This window comes from Seriola lalandi, unplaced genomic scaffold, assembly GCF_002814215.2.
Source record: "Seriola lalandi dorsalis isolate HSWRI2012SDOR001 ecotype SW California unplaced genomic scaffold, Sedor1 jcf7180002054566, whole genome shotgun sequence".
Lineage (NCBI taxonomy): Eukaryota > Metazoa > Chordata > Actinopteri > Carangiformes > Carangidae > Seriola > Seriola lalandi.
This window is the reverse complement of record NW_019525119.1, coordinates 231,309-247,631: the sequence shown is the minus strand read 5'-3', so window position 1 is coordinate 247,631 and position 16,323 is coordinate 231,309. Positions and strand designations below refer to the sequence as shown.

The window sequence follows — 16,323 nt, the reverse complement described above, 5'->3', positions numbered from 1 at the left end:
GTATCAGCACTTAAAAGGAAAAAAAGAAATACAAGTCATTTTTAAGGAATTCAGGAATGGAAATGTGAAGATCTTGCTTCAGGATGACTTGACGTGTGCAGTTTACTCCCTTTCAGGCTGCTGGGGGGGGGGGGGGTTCCTGGACTCTCTGGAGGTCTGCAGCATGTAGGTCAGACTGGCCTCATCATCCAACTGCACACCATGCCGGATAGGCGATAGATAGGAAGCGGCTTCATAGGCGTAGTGGTGATATATGGTCCAGAGATCCGAGACTGAAAACAGTGCTTGATGTTGGATCAGTCCTGCTTAAGAAAAAAATTTTAATGCTTTTTTCACTCGCGTCAGTTAGCTCAAATTAACCTCACAAGCATGATTCTAATTAAGTTTCCTCATTGAAGCTTAGCACCACCGCTCTCCTCTGCGGATGATTTGATACCCTCTTTCCTTGGGGACAGGCTGTGAAGAGCAGCAGGCACAGTCTCTCACTGGGGGAGACACCCTTCTATCCTCCTCCATTACTCCACCCTTTACTCTGTTCTTTCTTGATTGACAACAGGGGTTCCTTCTGACCTACATTTTGCATCTGCTCCCTGACCCAAATAGGACCCACGTAATGAGCTGCTCGGCCATTTTTTAAATCCTGAGCAGAAACTTGTGTGTGGCTTTTCACCCTGGCTACAAGGGGGTGTTTAGCTGTGCTGCGGTAGCCACATCCCTGGGGCTTTGTGTCTGGAGCTGCAGGGCTGCACAAAGACACTGTCCCATCCAGACGCTTGCCTGCATGGCCACTGGGCCATTCTAGGTCATCTGATTACTCTTCACAGTGATTACTAATCAGGGACTTGTGCTAATGTGCCGTATCGCTGATGTGCAGGGGCTAAATCATCAGGCAGATTTCAATCTTATTTGTCAGACGCTGTGTCATCAGTTTTCCTCAAGTGTCTTCCAAAATATGGCAATAAAACCAAAATCCATTCAGTGTCCTCGGCGTGCAGAGCATCAGGCTGTAATATAATCTGACTGTGCAATGAGCCTGTTATTGTTTCCTCCCAAACACCAGGAACAGTCAGCACTGGCAGCAGCTTGTACACAAATAGAGAGAGAGAGATCCCCTGGGATCCCACTGTGGATTCCACGAGCGAGTGTGAAAGCCGTTTGGTGCTCTCAAGACATGTAGCTTGTGTTAGTGCAGCAGCCATCACAGCAAAACCTGTCTGATAAACACAATCATCACTCCAGAAATGTGAGCAGCTTCTTGATGAAGATGCTTTGTCAAAAACAAAAAAAAAAAAACATAGAGGAGCGAGTTCTGTTCTCCGACACATTAAAGTGTTTTTAGAGAACAAGTGGCCTTTTTTCTGTTCTTTTACAGCTCTGTCAGATCATATATGTGAGCTTTAACAAAGCCTCACAGTGTCGGACATGTTCCCAACATCGTAACATTCTTACTGAACACATCACAGACGTTCATGTACACATCACACACAGACATTAGGAGGAGATTAAATTTTGCTACAGCAGAAATACAAATTTAGTCACGCAGGAACAACTCTGGAACTTGTTTCCTGGTTTCATTTCCTGTCTCTTCACTGTGGGATTTTCTCTTATCAGCGAGGGTTATATTATGTGAATAATCTCATTTTCCTTTCAGCTTTTTTCCAGCTTTCATAATGGCAATTTCCCATATTCCTGATTCTGATTAACATCCACTGTGCTGTAAGTGTAACAGTTGTGCAAGATAAAAAAAAAAAAAAAAAACTGTTACTCCTTTTGAAGGAGAAGGGAATAAGACATATTCACCTAGAAATTACTTTTCTTTTCATTCATTTAACTGCAGCTTTAGTCCACATCATTTCATATATTACTGCTCCCATCTGTGCTGAACAATCAGAAGGGAAACCTTTTCTAGTGGCTGCATTAGATGGCCTTTCATTTTCCTTGGGCCTGCAATCATAATGACATGATGTTGTGCACAAGCCTGTGCAGGGCTCTACTCTCTATCTCTCGCTGTGGATTCATACTCAAGCAGCTCCACTGTTCCTGATATGTAAAATACCAAATCCTATTATTTCTCCGGCTAAATAACACCGCTCCCAAAGGCGTTGTCTGATGTTTTAATGAGAGCCCCGATTCCCGATGCTCAACGCTGTCTTCTCCTCTGCATTTCCTTAAACTGCCAAGTAAGAGCCCCATTAATAATTCAGCTCATTAAAGTGTGTAATTAATCTGGAGCTGTGTAACAAGGAGAGACTGGGGCGCAGGGAGAAAACTCTCCAGGGGGGCACAAGAGAAACATTGGGCTAAGAGACACAGCACACCCGCTGTGATGAAACCAGTTCCCCGGCACACAACCAGTTCTCCTGCATCATTTATCTGGCAGGAAAACGCTACAGAGGGGAGCGGGGGGGCGCCGCTGCCGCCGCCACTGCTGCTATGTACCGAGACATCTTGAGGCAACGCAGCCAATCAACAATGCAGTTCGGGTGCACACAGGGAGCTGGGACTGTGTGTGTGTGTCAGTGTATGGATGTGGGGGGGGGGTCTGCTCTGGTGTCTGTTCACTGTAGATGTTGAAGGTCAGGTCCTGGGTTTCTCTGACGGTTGTTTTGGTTACCACAGATTTAGGTAAAGTAGTAAATGTTTTCTGCGGTGAAATTGTTACACAGTCAACAGTTTGTTACACTTAAGCACATATACAAAATATAGGAAATAATGTTATATATTAAATTATGAGAATTAGAAAATAAAAACATCTAACTCTCCGGTTGTATTTAAGTCATATTTCCCTATTTGTCGGGCCATTCACAAGCTCAGTTCAAAACTACTGTATTTACACAACAGCAAGGAAATACTGAATGACTTATATGAAATATGCTGTTTAGATGAATTTTATATGAAGTGATCGTCATGCATTCCTGTGAATTATGACACTATATTTTTGTGATATCTAATAACACCTAAAGCAGATCATCCGTTTTAAAGCTGTCCCATAAATGGACAAAGCCATTATAGTGGTTGATATTAGATCATTACAGATTATCACATCTGCATCAGCATTTATGTTGGCTGATAAATAACAAGAAATTTGCATTACAGAAATGCTTGTGGTGTGTCACCATCACATAGCACCAGAGAGCTGACAGAGGTGGAAAATGTCCTGCCCAGTTTGTATCTTGGTCACAATCAAAACAAAAAAATCCTTATCAAAAATGTTATTTTATGCCATGTGTTTATGAAATAAAATAACGTTGGATGAATATGTAATTATCAGATTCTTCAAAATCAAAGTATCCTTAATGATATGATTTAAAACAAAGCAGATGCTGGAGCCAGACAATGTGTGGTTATATCAACTATCAAAATTGTTGCCAGTTAATTTTATTTTGATTAAAGCTGGAGTGCGGGACTTTTACATGGCTCTTGTCAAACGTGTTCACAGAGGGCTGATTAAGCCCAATCAGCACCAGATGAATCTGTAGAAATCTGTAAAGTATTTTGCAGTTTACCAGAGTTTTAAATCTGGTGTCTGTGGCGACTTTCCCGCACACTGGAGCGCTGGCAGCGATGTGTTCTATGTCAACCAGCAATGATTGGTTTGCCAGAGCTAAAGGCCACAGAGACAGAGGCGGAGCTTATGGCAGAAAAAGCTAGGAGGCATCCAAGAAAAGTTTCTGATGCTCCAGATAAAAAAGAACAAAATAAAACTCAACGTTCAGAGGAAGGATTAGAGTCTAAAAAGAAAAAGAAAGTGAAGGAAGGCAAGGACAAACACAGCTTGCCGTCGGTGCGGCTTTTAATCGTTGGAGAGGTGAGTTTGTGAAATTACTCTCACTGCCAGAAGGGGGAGACAAAAGTTCCACACTGCAGGTTTTAATTGATTGAATGATTCATGGTTTCAGCTCTAATATTGTCCCACCATTTACATATCTGTGTCACAATTCATTGAAAAGCTAATATACAGTGTCCTTTTGTTGATGTGATATTGTCCGATATATGTTATCAGTATCTCACACTGTCAAATATCAGTATCAGCCATGAAAAGCCATTATCAGTCAACCTGTAATCTGTTTGTTACAACATGTTTGTCTCTGTGTGCGACTCTTTGTGTTGTACAATAGATGTAATTACAGTGTGAGTAGTTACAAAAATGATTATCAACAATAACTGGACAAGAATAACAACATGGAGGCTTGAATTTGACTTTATTTTAAACGACTCTGAAAGGGTTTTTGTGCTCCAGAAGGGTGACTATATCTGAACTGCACAAGGCCCAAGCTGAGCTTTTGAAATGAGCCTTGTGCTGTTTGCTTTCAGCTGTTTCAGGTAGATCTCGGTAAACAGTGGCGTTCACACTCAGCATGCCTGCTGCCATTCACGAGCCCTCAGCTGCTCCAGATGTGGCTTAATTTACTGCGACTTGGCTAATCATGGTGATTAAGGATTAATTACTGTTAATCACTTTTACATAAACTGGTTGGCAGTAGGTGAGCTGCGCTCTGAGAAAAATGCCACACAAGTGTGTGTAGTCGGAGATATGGGAGGGAGCTGGAAGCCACCAGGCTTCCCAGTCGGATGTTTCTGTGGGTTTGTGCTGTAGCTTTTTTACTCATGAGCAAACCAGTCAGAGGAAGTTAACTTCGAATAAGTCTATGCATCAGTTAATACTGTTCAAATGGGACAAGGCCAATTTGTACTGAACGTATGTGTAGATCGGTTGGGCCTCAGCTTTTCCCCAAATTCAGGAGGAGTCATCCTGAACATGTTCCTCGCTAACAGGAGAGACACTGTCAATATTCAACACAGCAGTTGTCTCCTGGTCAGCCGAGGCTAAACAGACACTGCTGGGCTGTGCGACTGTCCTGCTACAGGAGATAAGAATGTGAAGGAGCATAACCACTGTGAGTTCCATTAACACAAACTGACAAGGGAATCACAGGGACATCAGGGGGTCCGGGATGAGGCTGACAACAAAGCCGCTGCGCTGCGCTCGTATCCCCCCCTGCCCCCTGCACAAGCTGAGGGTGGCAGTGTGGTCACCTTCCCTCCTTGGCCTGGTTTCACACTGTGACATGCTCGTCTGCTCTCCTGAAGGAATGGCTTTAATAAGGTAGAGCAGATCAAGGCGACTGTTAATGACATGGCAGGGCCAGTCAACACACACCGCCTGAGGCCATGGATGGCCCCAGTCTGGTGTATGCTGCTGGATGCTCGCTATCTCATGTGGGACACACAGGACACTTGTCTGGATGCTCTTTAACTGCTACCCATCTTCTATGTGGGCTGAGAAGTTGCACAGTGGAATGAAGCCAACCCAACTTTAAATGATGGCTGAACATGTTTTGCTGCGTTGTTTTACATTATACTACATGTAATCACATGCAGTTTTACAGCGATGTCTTTTGTTATTGATACAGCACGTTCAGGTATTTTCAATCAGAAAGAAAAACGGAACAAGTTTCCTGTGACTTCCTGAGAAATACTTTTAGTCTGTGCATATTGAGCTGATTTTCTAATTTACATGGGCGATAACCTGCACCAAACTTTTCATGATGGTTGTTATGCAGCTGCATAACAGCCAGTGGAACAGTGTAATGTATCTGTGGTAGAACATTATTGTACTCATACTGGATTAAGAAAACAGGCTGTGGAGCGGCTCTCAGGTTTGTTTGTCCTGTTGATATTGCATTATCATCCAGCAACGGATTGCAACAGTTATAACTGTATAATTTGACATTCACGGATCCTCCTGCAGATATATCCTTGATTTTGCTGGATGTTTAATCTCAGTCTGACTGATCAACGAGATCAATGTGAGGTGTCTCGAGATGATTAACAAGACAAGAAACCAATGAGGGTCCACTTACTAGCTTTTTCCACACTGCCTTTATCAGTGGATAGAAGCTGAGGAAGAACATGAGATACGGTTGAAAGCCCCAAGCAAAAGCTAGGAAACAGACCTTGAGTTAAGATTTTTTTTTAACAAACTACCAATTACAAGACCATGAATCAATTTTTACGCTCCAGAAAAACATTTCTGCCACACGAAATAACCTATTTTTAGACACATTGATAGATTCATACATAGATTCTTTGTTATTCTTGTGGGATACTGGATGAAATGAAAATCACTCTTTCAGAGCTTGTTGACATGTGCCACCTGTGATCAGGGGTTGGCAGAAGGCGATGTGTGGATTTTAAAGGGGGTCATTTACCAAAGTATGGGTTGAGTCTAGCGCAAGCGATAATATTGAAACATTTGATGAAAAACGAGGCAGAGATGGACGCCACGGGCTGCTTCCAGTACGAAGTGTAAATCCAGTGTATCAAAGACTACGTCGTTGTAAGGAAAGGCCAAAGGCCTTTGGTCGACCAAATTCTAATTACCTTCATTAGTGATATCTGTAGAGGAGTGGAGTGTGTGTGTGATCAGGACAAAGACTCTGCTGCTTCTTTCTCTTCTGAACCGGCGGCGGCCACATAGAGGATGAGAAGGCAGCAAAGCACTTTAAAGTGAAGGCTGTCAGCTCCACTCCCTTTGCTTTTCACCTTCTGAAGAGCAAGAGGCCTTATCGCTTTAATTGACTCTTTATCTTTTTGTTAATTTCCCCTTTAGTGAAAAAGCTCCCGTTCTACCTTTTGATATGTCATTTTACATTGGCTTTCTCATGACTAAACGGAAGTGGCTGTATAGATTACCATATTTCATAAAAAGGCAGACTTCTTTTTAACAACACTGTTAAGGAGCTCAGTTGTTTCTTAATTGTCTTCATTGTCCATTAACCTCTTCCATATTGTCTGTTAACCTTTTTCCCTTTAAATGAATCACATGATTTTGTGTCTATTCTTTGAAAGTAGAATATTTTTATTCTTTACACATCCCAAAGCTCTTTATGTGCATATCTAATAAGTCAGGTAAAATTTTATATTACCAGCAGGAGTTTAAAGACTTGAGTCCTTGCAAAGGCAAACAGAGGGGACTTAAAGGGAGCAGGATTTAACAGTTTGAAGCCTGTCGTCTTCCTCCTGGTGTATGTTGGTTCTCTTTCCATTCCAGTACACTTGCGACTGTATAATGAATTATGCCAATGTTGAATTAGCATGTAGCTGTCGCTTCGGCTCTGGTGCCTGCCTTGTGACAGGACCACCGTAACACTGGCTCGCATCGAGAGAGGGGGCTTGTACTGTGATTTATTAACTGCTGAAGTCACAATGAAGTGCGCCCACTGAAGCACCAATGCAAACAAATAGGGCCAGTGCTGTCACTGTAAATTCAAGCAGACAGGCCAACCACAACCTGACCAGAAAGGGTTAATTATGCAAAAGCATTTGGCTTTCACCAGACACACGGGTCTGATTTTAAGGAAGGACTGATTATTCAAGGCAAGATTACATCATGCCTCTATTTTGTGAAAGGTATGACCACACGCTGAATATCATTGGTAAAATTAATGAATTTGATAATAATGATAATAACAATAATAATATGCAGATTTTATTTGCTAGCTCCAAAATACATTATTCAGCAATAGGTTAAATATCTCATGCAATTTTTCAATACACAGGAATCCTTTAAAGCAATAATTATTAGAATCTGGAGATACAAGATTTTACTGTTAGGTTATTCACTAATATATGACATGTCTAAAATGAACAATTATTTACACAAGTTAAAAAAAAATAAAGGTTCCTTGTTCCTGGCATTTCTACTGACTCAACACTGGACAGTATCACCTAGAACAGCTGATGGTTAAGAACCAAATTATATATGGCCCCAGATGAGAGATATCACATTAAATGAGAGGTATAATTTAAGAACAGTAATATGCCACATCTTCTTTGATATGATAAAATATTATTAAAGCACATGGATAATGCCTAATTCATGCTAATGTTTCTTTGCACAGAGCTTTAAAGTTTTTGTGTTCCAACTTTTTCGTGATTTTTTTTTTTTTTTTTTAGGTGATGATGAGTCTCACTGTTACAAGTGCAGTGGATTCAAAAACACAAAAAAACGTTTGAACAAATTCGAACCAGTTTTTTTGATGTGACGTTTATCTGTTTGGCACAGCTTGCTAGTTTTCTCCATTTCACGTTAGCAAAGACAACAGTAGCCTTGCCTGTACGTTGTGAAGTTTGAATTCAAACCAAGCATTACGTATTTTGTACGTCTGAATTTCAAATCCGAAGTGTCAGCCTGAATGGGAATTTATTTCATTGTCTCTAGCCATTGTGGTTGTTGGTGGTTATGCTAACAAGCTATCTCTTCTCCTCTTTCACCCAAACAAACCACTTTACCTGCTGCTGCAAACACAGGCAGCCTCACTTCCTGTGCTCCAGTAGATTTTTCTATTATGAAAGATCTACTTCACACAGCAAAGGTTTTGATAAGCTGTGCATGAGCTGGATTATTATTGTGGGGGATGTTCAATTACAGGACAAAAAACTGATGTGAAAACATCCTCAGTTTTCACTTGCCCTTCACCTTTCTAATCAAAGTGCTCTTACAAATGTCAAGCCAGGCGGGTGTTGATCTGCCTCGACATGCTGTCACCTGACCAGCATCGTGTGTCACTTTTGGCCGACCCTCCCTGCGTTGCTCCCCGTGATGTAACACTGCGGATCACATTTCAGCGTCTGGGTGCAGAATGGAGGGCCTGTGAAGGTGTCCGCCAGTTTGAACTAAGGCACCCAATCTCTATCAGAGGCCTTTATATTTGACTGTCCATCTCGCTAACTGTGACAGAACGGCCCAACATCATTAATTAAACATCAGGCTTCCCCCATTCACCCGATCTCCATGACAGGCTGCCATGCCAACAGTCCCTGTTGACATGCCTTCGAAATCTAGAAGGGGATTACATATGGTAATGGTTTTTGACAGCCTGCCATTTGCCTCCGTTAATCTGATAGGATAAGATATCTGGACTGCAGAGCATGGTGTGCAGCAACTCTTTGAGTCTGATATTGTTATGCCATGAAAAAACTGGATCATTTTGAAGATGCAAGCAGTGTCCTGGAAGAAATATTAATCCCCTGACAAGCTTTTGATACAATCCCAAATATTGTCACTGACTCAAAAGTGTATTTTTAGACCTGGTTCTTGCTTGTATTTTACTGTCAATTTTAATATTTGTCACATTTATGAACTCCTGTCATGTATGGCAAGATGATATTTAATGATTCATGTATTGCATGTCACCGTGGACCCCAGGACGTTTAGCTGACTGCCATGGCATCAGCAAATGGGGATCCATTGAATAAACAAATAAACAAATAAATTAACAAGTATGACAGTTTGTAACGGACTGTCCTTCCACACTTCTCCAAAGAAGCTAGTTATGGTGCCGGCCCTAGGCCGCCAACCCACTTTTGTTTTGCCACGGTTCAGTCCCCTTCACGGAGAAGAGTTTATTCTCTCGTCTTTCTTCAATTAACACTCACCTCGATCTCTGATGTATCACGATCTATCTCTGTTTAATATTTTAATACCCACACCCGTCTTCATACGAGGCCACAAGCCAATCTTCTGGAATGACTAATATATGGGGAAGAGCGAATGTTACACATGTGCTTTCTGAAAACAAGCAACGGGGGGGGGGGGGGCAAGCTGCTCTCCCCCAAATAGGGACGTAAATCATCTCCGAGCATGATATTCCGAGCTTATCCTCAAAGAGCAAAAGCTTTTTCCCTCAGCTGCGTGGAAATGAAATAAATATTGTCTGGATAAACGACCAGACAGTTAAACATCCACCTCTCCAAAAGCCAATTGCCCTGGGCTTGTATTAAATATCGATTTGATTTGCAAAAGGCCAGATGTTGCGGGGTTAAGTAAATGTCATGTTCTTCCATCCCAGTTTACTTTTTTCGTCTTCTCAGTCGGTGACATTTTGTCTCTCTTGTGCGTACGCAGAGCAGTGAAACCGCTGACCAGCGCACACCCAATCCTGACCCGGTCCATCCTCGCAGAGGTGCATTCACACTGTAAACACATGCAGATGACGCATGAAGGCTGTCCCCCAACATTATACAACAATCATACATTCGGTGTTATTACTGAATCCATCACCAGCCAAAGCCAATGTATTTTTATTCATATTAATGCACAAAAATAAAGTGAAGCAATAAAGCCCGGTGCTCGCCTCCTTGTGAGAATTGCTTGTCAACAACAGCAGGGAGGAATAAGGCACCGTCTGACAACAAGCCATCTTTGAAACGCCTCCAAGAGGAAAATGGCATCCATTAGAGACATACAGAAAACGTGTGTTCACCGAGGGGGGGGGTCCAAATCACACACACACATTCACAGATAATTGTTTATCCCTGGGAGAACCTTCAATGTTTGTCTGCGGGTGGCTAAGTAAGTTCACTAGCACTGTTGGACAGGGAGTGCCCAGCAGACCCAAGGCTTGAAAAACATTAGGATGAATCAATTAGGCTGCCATTAGCCAATAAAGTGGCCCTCACTGAGTCGTGTAATTATGACCCACAGCAAAGCCAATTTTATGGAGGCACATTATCCCTTTCTTTTCTTTATTAATTTTATTTGTTTGAGATAATCCCTCCATGGTTTTAATTATGTGCTTTAGGTTCAGGATGGAATAAATAAATCATCATTTGCCTCTATCACTCCCGAACACTGCAGGTCTGCGGTTTCTCTATGTGGGGGAAACAGAACCACTGCAAGAGAAGAGACTGTAACCATCACGTCTGTCATTGTTATAGGGATCACGCTGATTAGTCACTTAAATTAAAAATGAACACCGTCGCATCCTTCCTCACAGAAACCACATTAACCCCACTCATCAGAGCAAGTTCCCATCAGATCGCATGATAAGAGGTGGCAGGAAGAGCTGATATTATAGGGAGCAGCCACTTCGCTTGTTCCCAGCTCAGAGGACACTGTGTAAGTGTGACAGTGTGCTGTCAATGAGGGATGACAGTACACAGCCAACATGGCGTAATGCATTGTTCCTTCCTGGGTCCCTCCTGACAGATGCTCTCCAAGACAGCTGGATCAGCAGCAAGAATGGAGCTGGGATCTGGGCTGCGCATGAAGAGAGGATGTGATATGTGGCTGATTAGCCACAGTATACACATGTCAACAAGCAAGGCCTGGGGATCATGTCGTCGAGTTTCTGTTAATTGACAGTTTAAGACACATTTACCTCTTTACTTTGAGTATATTATTTAGAATACCCTGCCTGCTCTGTGGAATGTTGTCATTTGCTTCTCATTTGTCGATGACCTTTTTCTATTCCATCTTTCTATGAAAAAAATCAGCCCACTAGTGTTTTTCCTCTTTCCCCTTACAAGAGATCTCCTAAGAAATGACCTTCTCTGAAACAGCCGCTCTTATAAGACTGATGTTGGAGGTGCTTCCAAGCCAAGTAAAATAAACACTTCATGAATGTTAAGCTGGAACTTGGCAGACGTGATTCAAATCATTTTTGTGGACACAGGGAATTTTTATGTTCCATTTTCATTTGACAGTCTAGACTTTTTATGGGTTCAAGAAGAAATCCGGCCTCGGATTTTTGCTAGAAACTTCAAGAGCTTCCTCCCTTACTTTTTTGCTCTGGCACTCTTTGAATCGGGCTTGTGCTTTTCTATTCTTTCTCTTGTATTTGAGGAAGGGGGTCAGGTGAGCTGTAAAACACAATAGGCCAAATTTAGAAAGCCACATTTGAAAAGAGACATTTTCTGGATCTTTTGGATAACCAGTTTTCAACCCACTCTGTAATACTTAATGTAGCTCCTTATTGTTCTTATTGTTATTGCATCAAAATTGTCAGTTTCCTTTCTTCTTCTTTAAGTATGTTCTGCCATGAGTTGTTTTTCCCGCTGAAAATTACTTCCAGAAAGTGCAGCCCATTTTCCTCCATGGGATATTGTGGTTTGCACTCATTTTAACACTCACTTTAGTCTGGTATTTATGAGGTGGTAACTATAGAAAAACGGGGGCCTCTGCTGATGTACATTAACTAAAGTGGACAGGCGGGTTTAGAGTTTCTGATGGAGCAGGTTTGATCGGGTCATAACGCAGCGGTGTGAAGGTAAGGCGGGTGTGAAGCCATCCGAGATTTTCCCCCTCCAAGCCCATCTATACATTACAGGAGTGATGAAGGAGTCTGGGTAACGAGACAGGATGTTTGTACAGTCCTGCCATCCCAAGAGACGCCCACCCCCCTCCACCCTCCTCGTCCTCGTCCTCCAACACTCCTCCCACACTCAATCTACCTCCTGCTGAGCCTGTGGCCTGAACCTCTGACCTCTTCCACTCGCCAACAGTTGCCATATTTGCATTTCCAGTCCACTTAAAGGCGGGGGGGGGGTGACTGAGGGAGCCCCCTCCTCTTCCTCTGCTAGTACAGCAGGCCTTATTCTCATCCCAGTGACCCCCTGCCCAGGCTTACCAACCCGGACAGCAGTCTGGGGTTAATGCACCAAGCACTCCCATTGTCTCTGAATTAATGAAGTGCTCCCTGCCTGTCCCTTCTCATTCAATGACAACGAGACAAATGACAAGTGGTAACGTTTTAATGGCTATTGACACACGCGCGGCGTAAAGTCACAGAGTCACAGCTCCTGTTAGCACTGTGACCGAAGCCCTGTAACGATAATGCCAACTGCCGTTGATGCACTTTCGATGTCCTCTCTGGGATCAATTTGGATCCAAGCAGCACCACACTCCACACAGGAGAAGGTGTTTTATATTGAAATGGATGGTTCTCAGATGGAGGAGGAAGAGTCAGAGTCTGTTTTCACCTCAGAAAATGGAAGGTGGGACTTGAATCTCCTAAAGAATGGCAAGGGAGACCTCTAGTGGAAGGCAGAGGTACCCATCCAGATTACTGTTGTTGCGGGATTTCCATTTACTGTACTGTGCAACACTTAACCTTGCAAAGATATCACATGGCATGTTATATTCTTTCACCAGATCAAATCACATCAGTCACATATACAACACCCAAACTTATATCAACCAAAAGAGCCCCGAAGGTTACAACCCCTGCAGCTGAAAGAGTACCATAAAGAATAAATAATAAAAAGCAATACCAGCATTAAAAAATACTGAAGGAGATGGAAATGAGGGAAAGTAGGAGACAAAGAAATTAATTATAGGAGTGATCCCAGCAGCACTAAGAGAAGACAAGTGAGAGATAACAAATAGAAATTTCTCTACCTTGTCATCGCTAAATACCTTGTCTTTTCAAGATGAAAATCGCTCATTTAATCTGCAACTAATGATTATTTTAATTATCACTTACTCTGCTGATTCATTTCTCAATTAAATGATGAATCGCTTGGTGTATAAAATGTCAGAAAATAGTGAAAAATATCCATTCTACTTTCCCTAAAACCCATGGTGGAGTTTTTCAGATTCTTTGGTCTGACCATGAATCTAAAATCCAAAGATATTCAATTTACGAAGACATAAACCAGACAAAGGCAGGACATCCTACAATCAAGAAGCTGGAACTGGGAAATGGTGGGAATTTCGCCTTGAAAAAAGGCTTTAACGAAAATTTGATTATCAAAGTTATTATTTGTCTGTGATTACTGAGCCCAGTGTTATGGACAGGAAATTACAGATAGACTTCCAGAAGGAAAACACATCTGGGCAAAGGTAAAATGTTTGTAATGATGGGGTTTCTTGCATCTATTCCAAAAAGACTGATTTGATTTTAACCAATCTGACTTTACTCCAAAATAGCAGTTTGAACTGAATAACTACACTTCATCCCACTCACCATCATCATCAAACCTGCGGTCCTCACCAGCCCGTAGAGTCCTGCAACACACTCATCCAGCACAGACGCAGCACTTCTGATGCTAACATTCATTTCTTGAAAAGTGTCAAACTGGGTTTACGGAGGGAGTTGTGGAAACTGAAGAATTTTCCAAACCAAACCACGGGTCTGAAAGTCTCTAAAAACACTGGCTTCAGGGCGTTTGAATATCAAAGATAACAGCAAAAGTAAAACTGATGTTTAAAGTCATTTAGCAAGGGGTAAACTAATCGCTGTTAGTTTAATTTCGCTGTCTCCTTTATTGAAGCAGATGACTTGTCTGCACACCTCGCTCTCTCTTTGTTACAACATACTGCATCACTCACAACGAGCTGGTGGACGTGCGGGTGTCAGCTGTGTAGTCAGGCTCCGCAGCTGACAGCTTGTTACGGTGCATCACGCCACTGTAGGTGTGACCTTTATGACTGACCTCTGACCTTCTCCTGTCATTGCAGTGCTGAGTATCCGCGGCGCACAGGAGGAGGAGCCCCCGGATCCCCAGCTCATGCGGCTGGACAACATGCTGCTGGCAGAGGGCGTATCTGGTCCAGAGAAAGGTGGAGGCTCTGCAGCGGCGGCGGCTGCAGCGGCGGCCTCGGGAGGAGCAGGCGCAGACAACTCTGCGGAGCACTCCGACTACAGAGCCAAGCTGTCCCAGATCAGACAGATCTACCACACAGAGCTGGAGAAGTACGAACAGGTGAGAAGATTCGACATGACTGGACATGAGAACCACCAGATATCTGATTTTTTTTTTTTGACCCATCTGAAGCACTCATTACAAACTGAAAATAAAACCTGCAGAACCCTGACTATAGCATCATCGTCAGATCTCCTTATCTAATTATCTTTTCTGATGTAGTTCTTTTTCCAAGAAGGTTCCAAGGGCTTCACATAGTTCCATGTAGAAACACAACAGTCATATCTTTGAAACCTGTCTTCTCAAATCTAACTAAGAAGTACAAGAAGAAGCTTCAAGGCTGTTTGTGTTTCCACATTCTGTCTGAAATTCAATATTTGAGACTTTTTTTTGGCAATTAAATCAAATACTTAATCCACAAAGTTGGAGGACTACATCAACGAAACGGTCAGGATTGTTGCAGAAGAGGCTCAGATTTTTGTATGCGTCAAGGTCCAACAACAGGGAAGCCTACATTTCCCATAATACAACTAGACTGCATCTTTAGACTCTCACTACCTTTTAAATGCACGTGTCTTTCAAATTGCATAACTCAGGTTTTCTCCAAACTCAAGCTGCAATAACCCCTGTGACATCGCTAGGAGTAAGGGCTGCAACTACTGAATGATTACTCCCATTATCTATTGAGTGATTATTTTTATGGGGTATTCAAAATGTCACAAAAAATGTCCGTCACAATTTCCCAGAACCTTCGGTTTTATCTTCAAATGGTTTGTTCAAAACCCAAAGATGTAAAAGAGAGAAAAGCAGCAAATCCTTATGTTTGTGAGGCTGGACATGGCAAATGTTTGTGACATTTTTAAATCATAAATAATTTAAACAAGCAACTGATAATCACAATTATTAGTGAATGATTTTCTGTCCACTAATTCACTCATTGACTAATTGTTTCAGTTCTACCAGGGTTATTTTCTCATTCAGAGCCACATAACGACACGATGCAACTTTGTTCACAGGCTGCGTTCACGGAATACGACGTTAAGACATGAGAAACGACAACATGTAAAACAACACACAGATATGTGAAGCTTGCTGTGCTCTCCCTCTCCAACAATAGGATCAGCTGATATAAGTGTGAGAGAGAAAACAAGATATACAATATAACTGGAAGGGCAAGGCCATGGCCAAATAATATGCACCAGACTTCAGAGGGAAAAAAAAAACAAATTCATAGTAAATGATCCGGATCCGACCCAAAATTTAATTTAATTTCAAATTCTTCCCTGGCCGATGTCCCATCAGTCCGACAAGTTCGGTTCAGTACTTTTTGCATGATTCTGCTGACAAATAAACAAGCACGGGTGAAAACATAAGGGTCCTCGCTGGAGGTAAAAATAAAGATAATGAATAGTAAACTGGTGTAAAATAAATCAGTGGATTTACTACATCACTTCATGTTTTTTGACTTCATGGTCAACCAGTGTTGTTCATTTAGTCGATCATCAATTTTAAAATGCTTTGCCAACATTTAAGAGTATCTGGACTTGACACTGCTCTGGGCACTTTTTGATAAGATGTAGTCACAACACAAAAGAGACAAAGTCAAAGCCTGTGTTGACGTAGATTTCACAGACTGTTTCTATCATTGCTGAGCCGCCCTCTTCTCACTTGCTCCTCTGAACCTTTTAATCCAGGCTTTTATTCTCCACTGAGGCAGACTTGGCCTTAAATCAGTCGGCAGCCCCTTGCAGACTCAAAATGATTCGTCAATATAAATCACTGTCACTAAGAATTCACTTAAGATTTGTGTTTTCACCCGAGAATAGTCCATCATACACGACTCCGTTGTGTGTCTCTGCGTGTATTCCAAGTATAGTCTTGAAAGGATGTGTG

At 42.2% G+C, this 16,323-nt stretch overlaps 1 protein-coding gene across 3 annotated transcripts in view; it reads left to right on the top strand.

Moving 5' to 3' along the window:
- pbx1b (pre-B-cell leukemia homeobox 1b) overlaps positions 1-16,323 on the top strand; it is a 59,483-nt gene that overhangs the window by 30,003 nt on the left and 13,157 nt on the right. For all 3 annotated transcript variants that reach the window (XM_023416492.2, XM_023416491.2, XM_023416493.2), the window contains exon 3: positions 14,246-14,490. In XM_023416492.2, the coding sequence (XP_023272260.1) occupies positions 14,246-14,490 (245 nt within the window). The remainder of the gene's footprint in view (positions 1-14,245; positions 14,491-16,323) is intronic.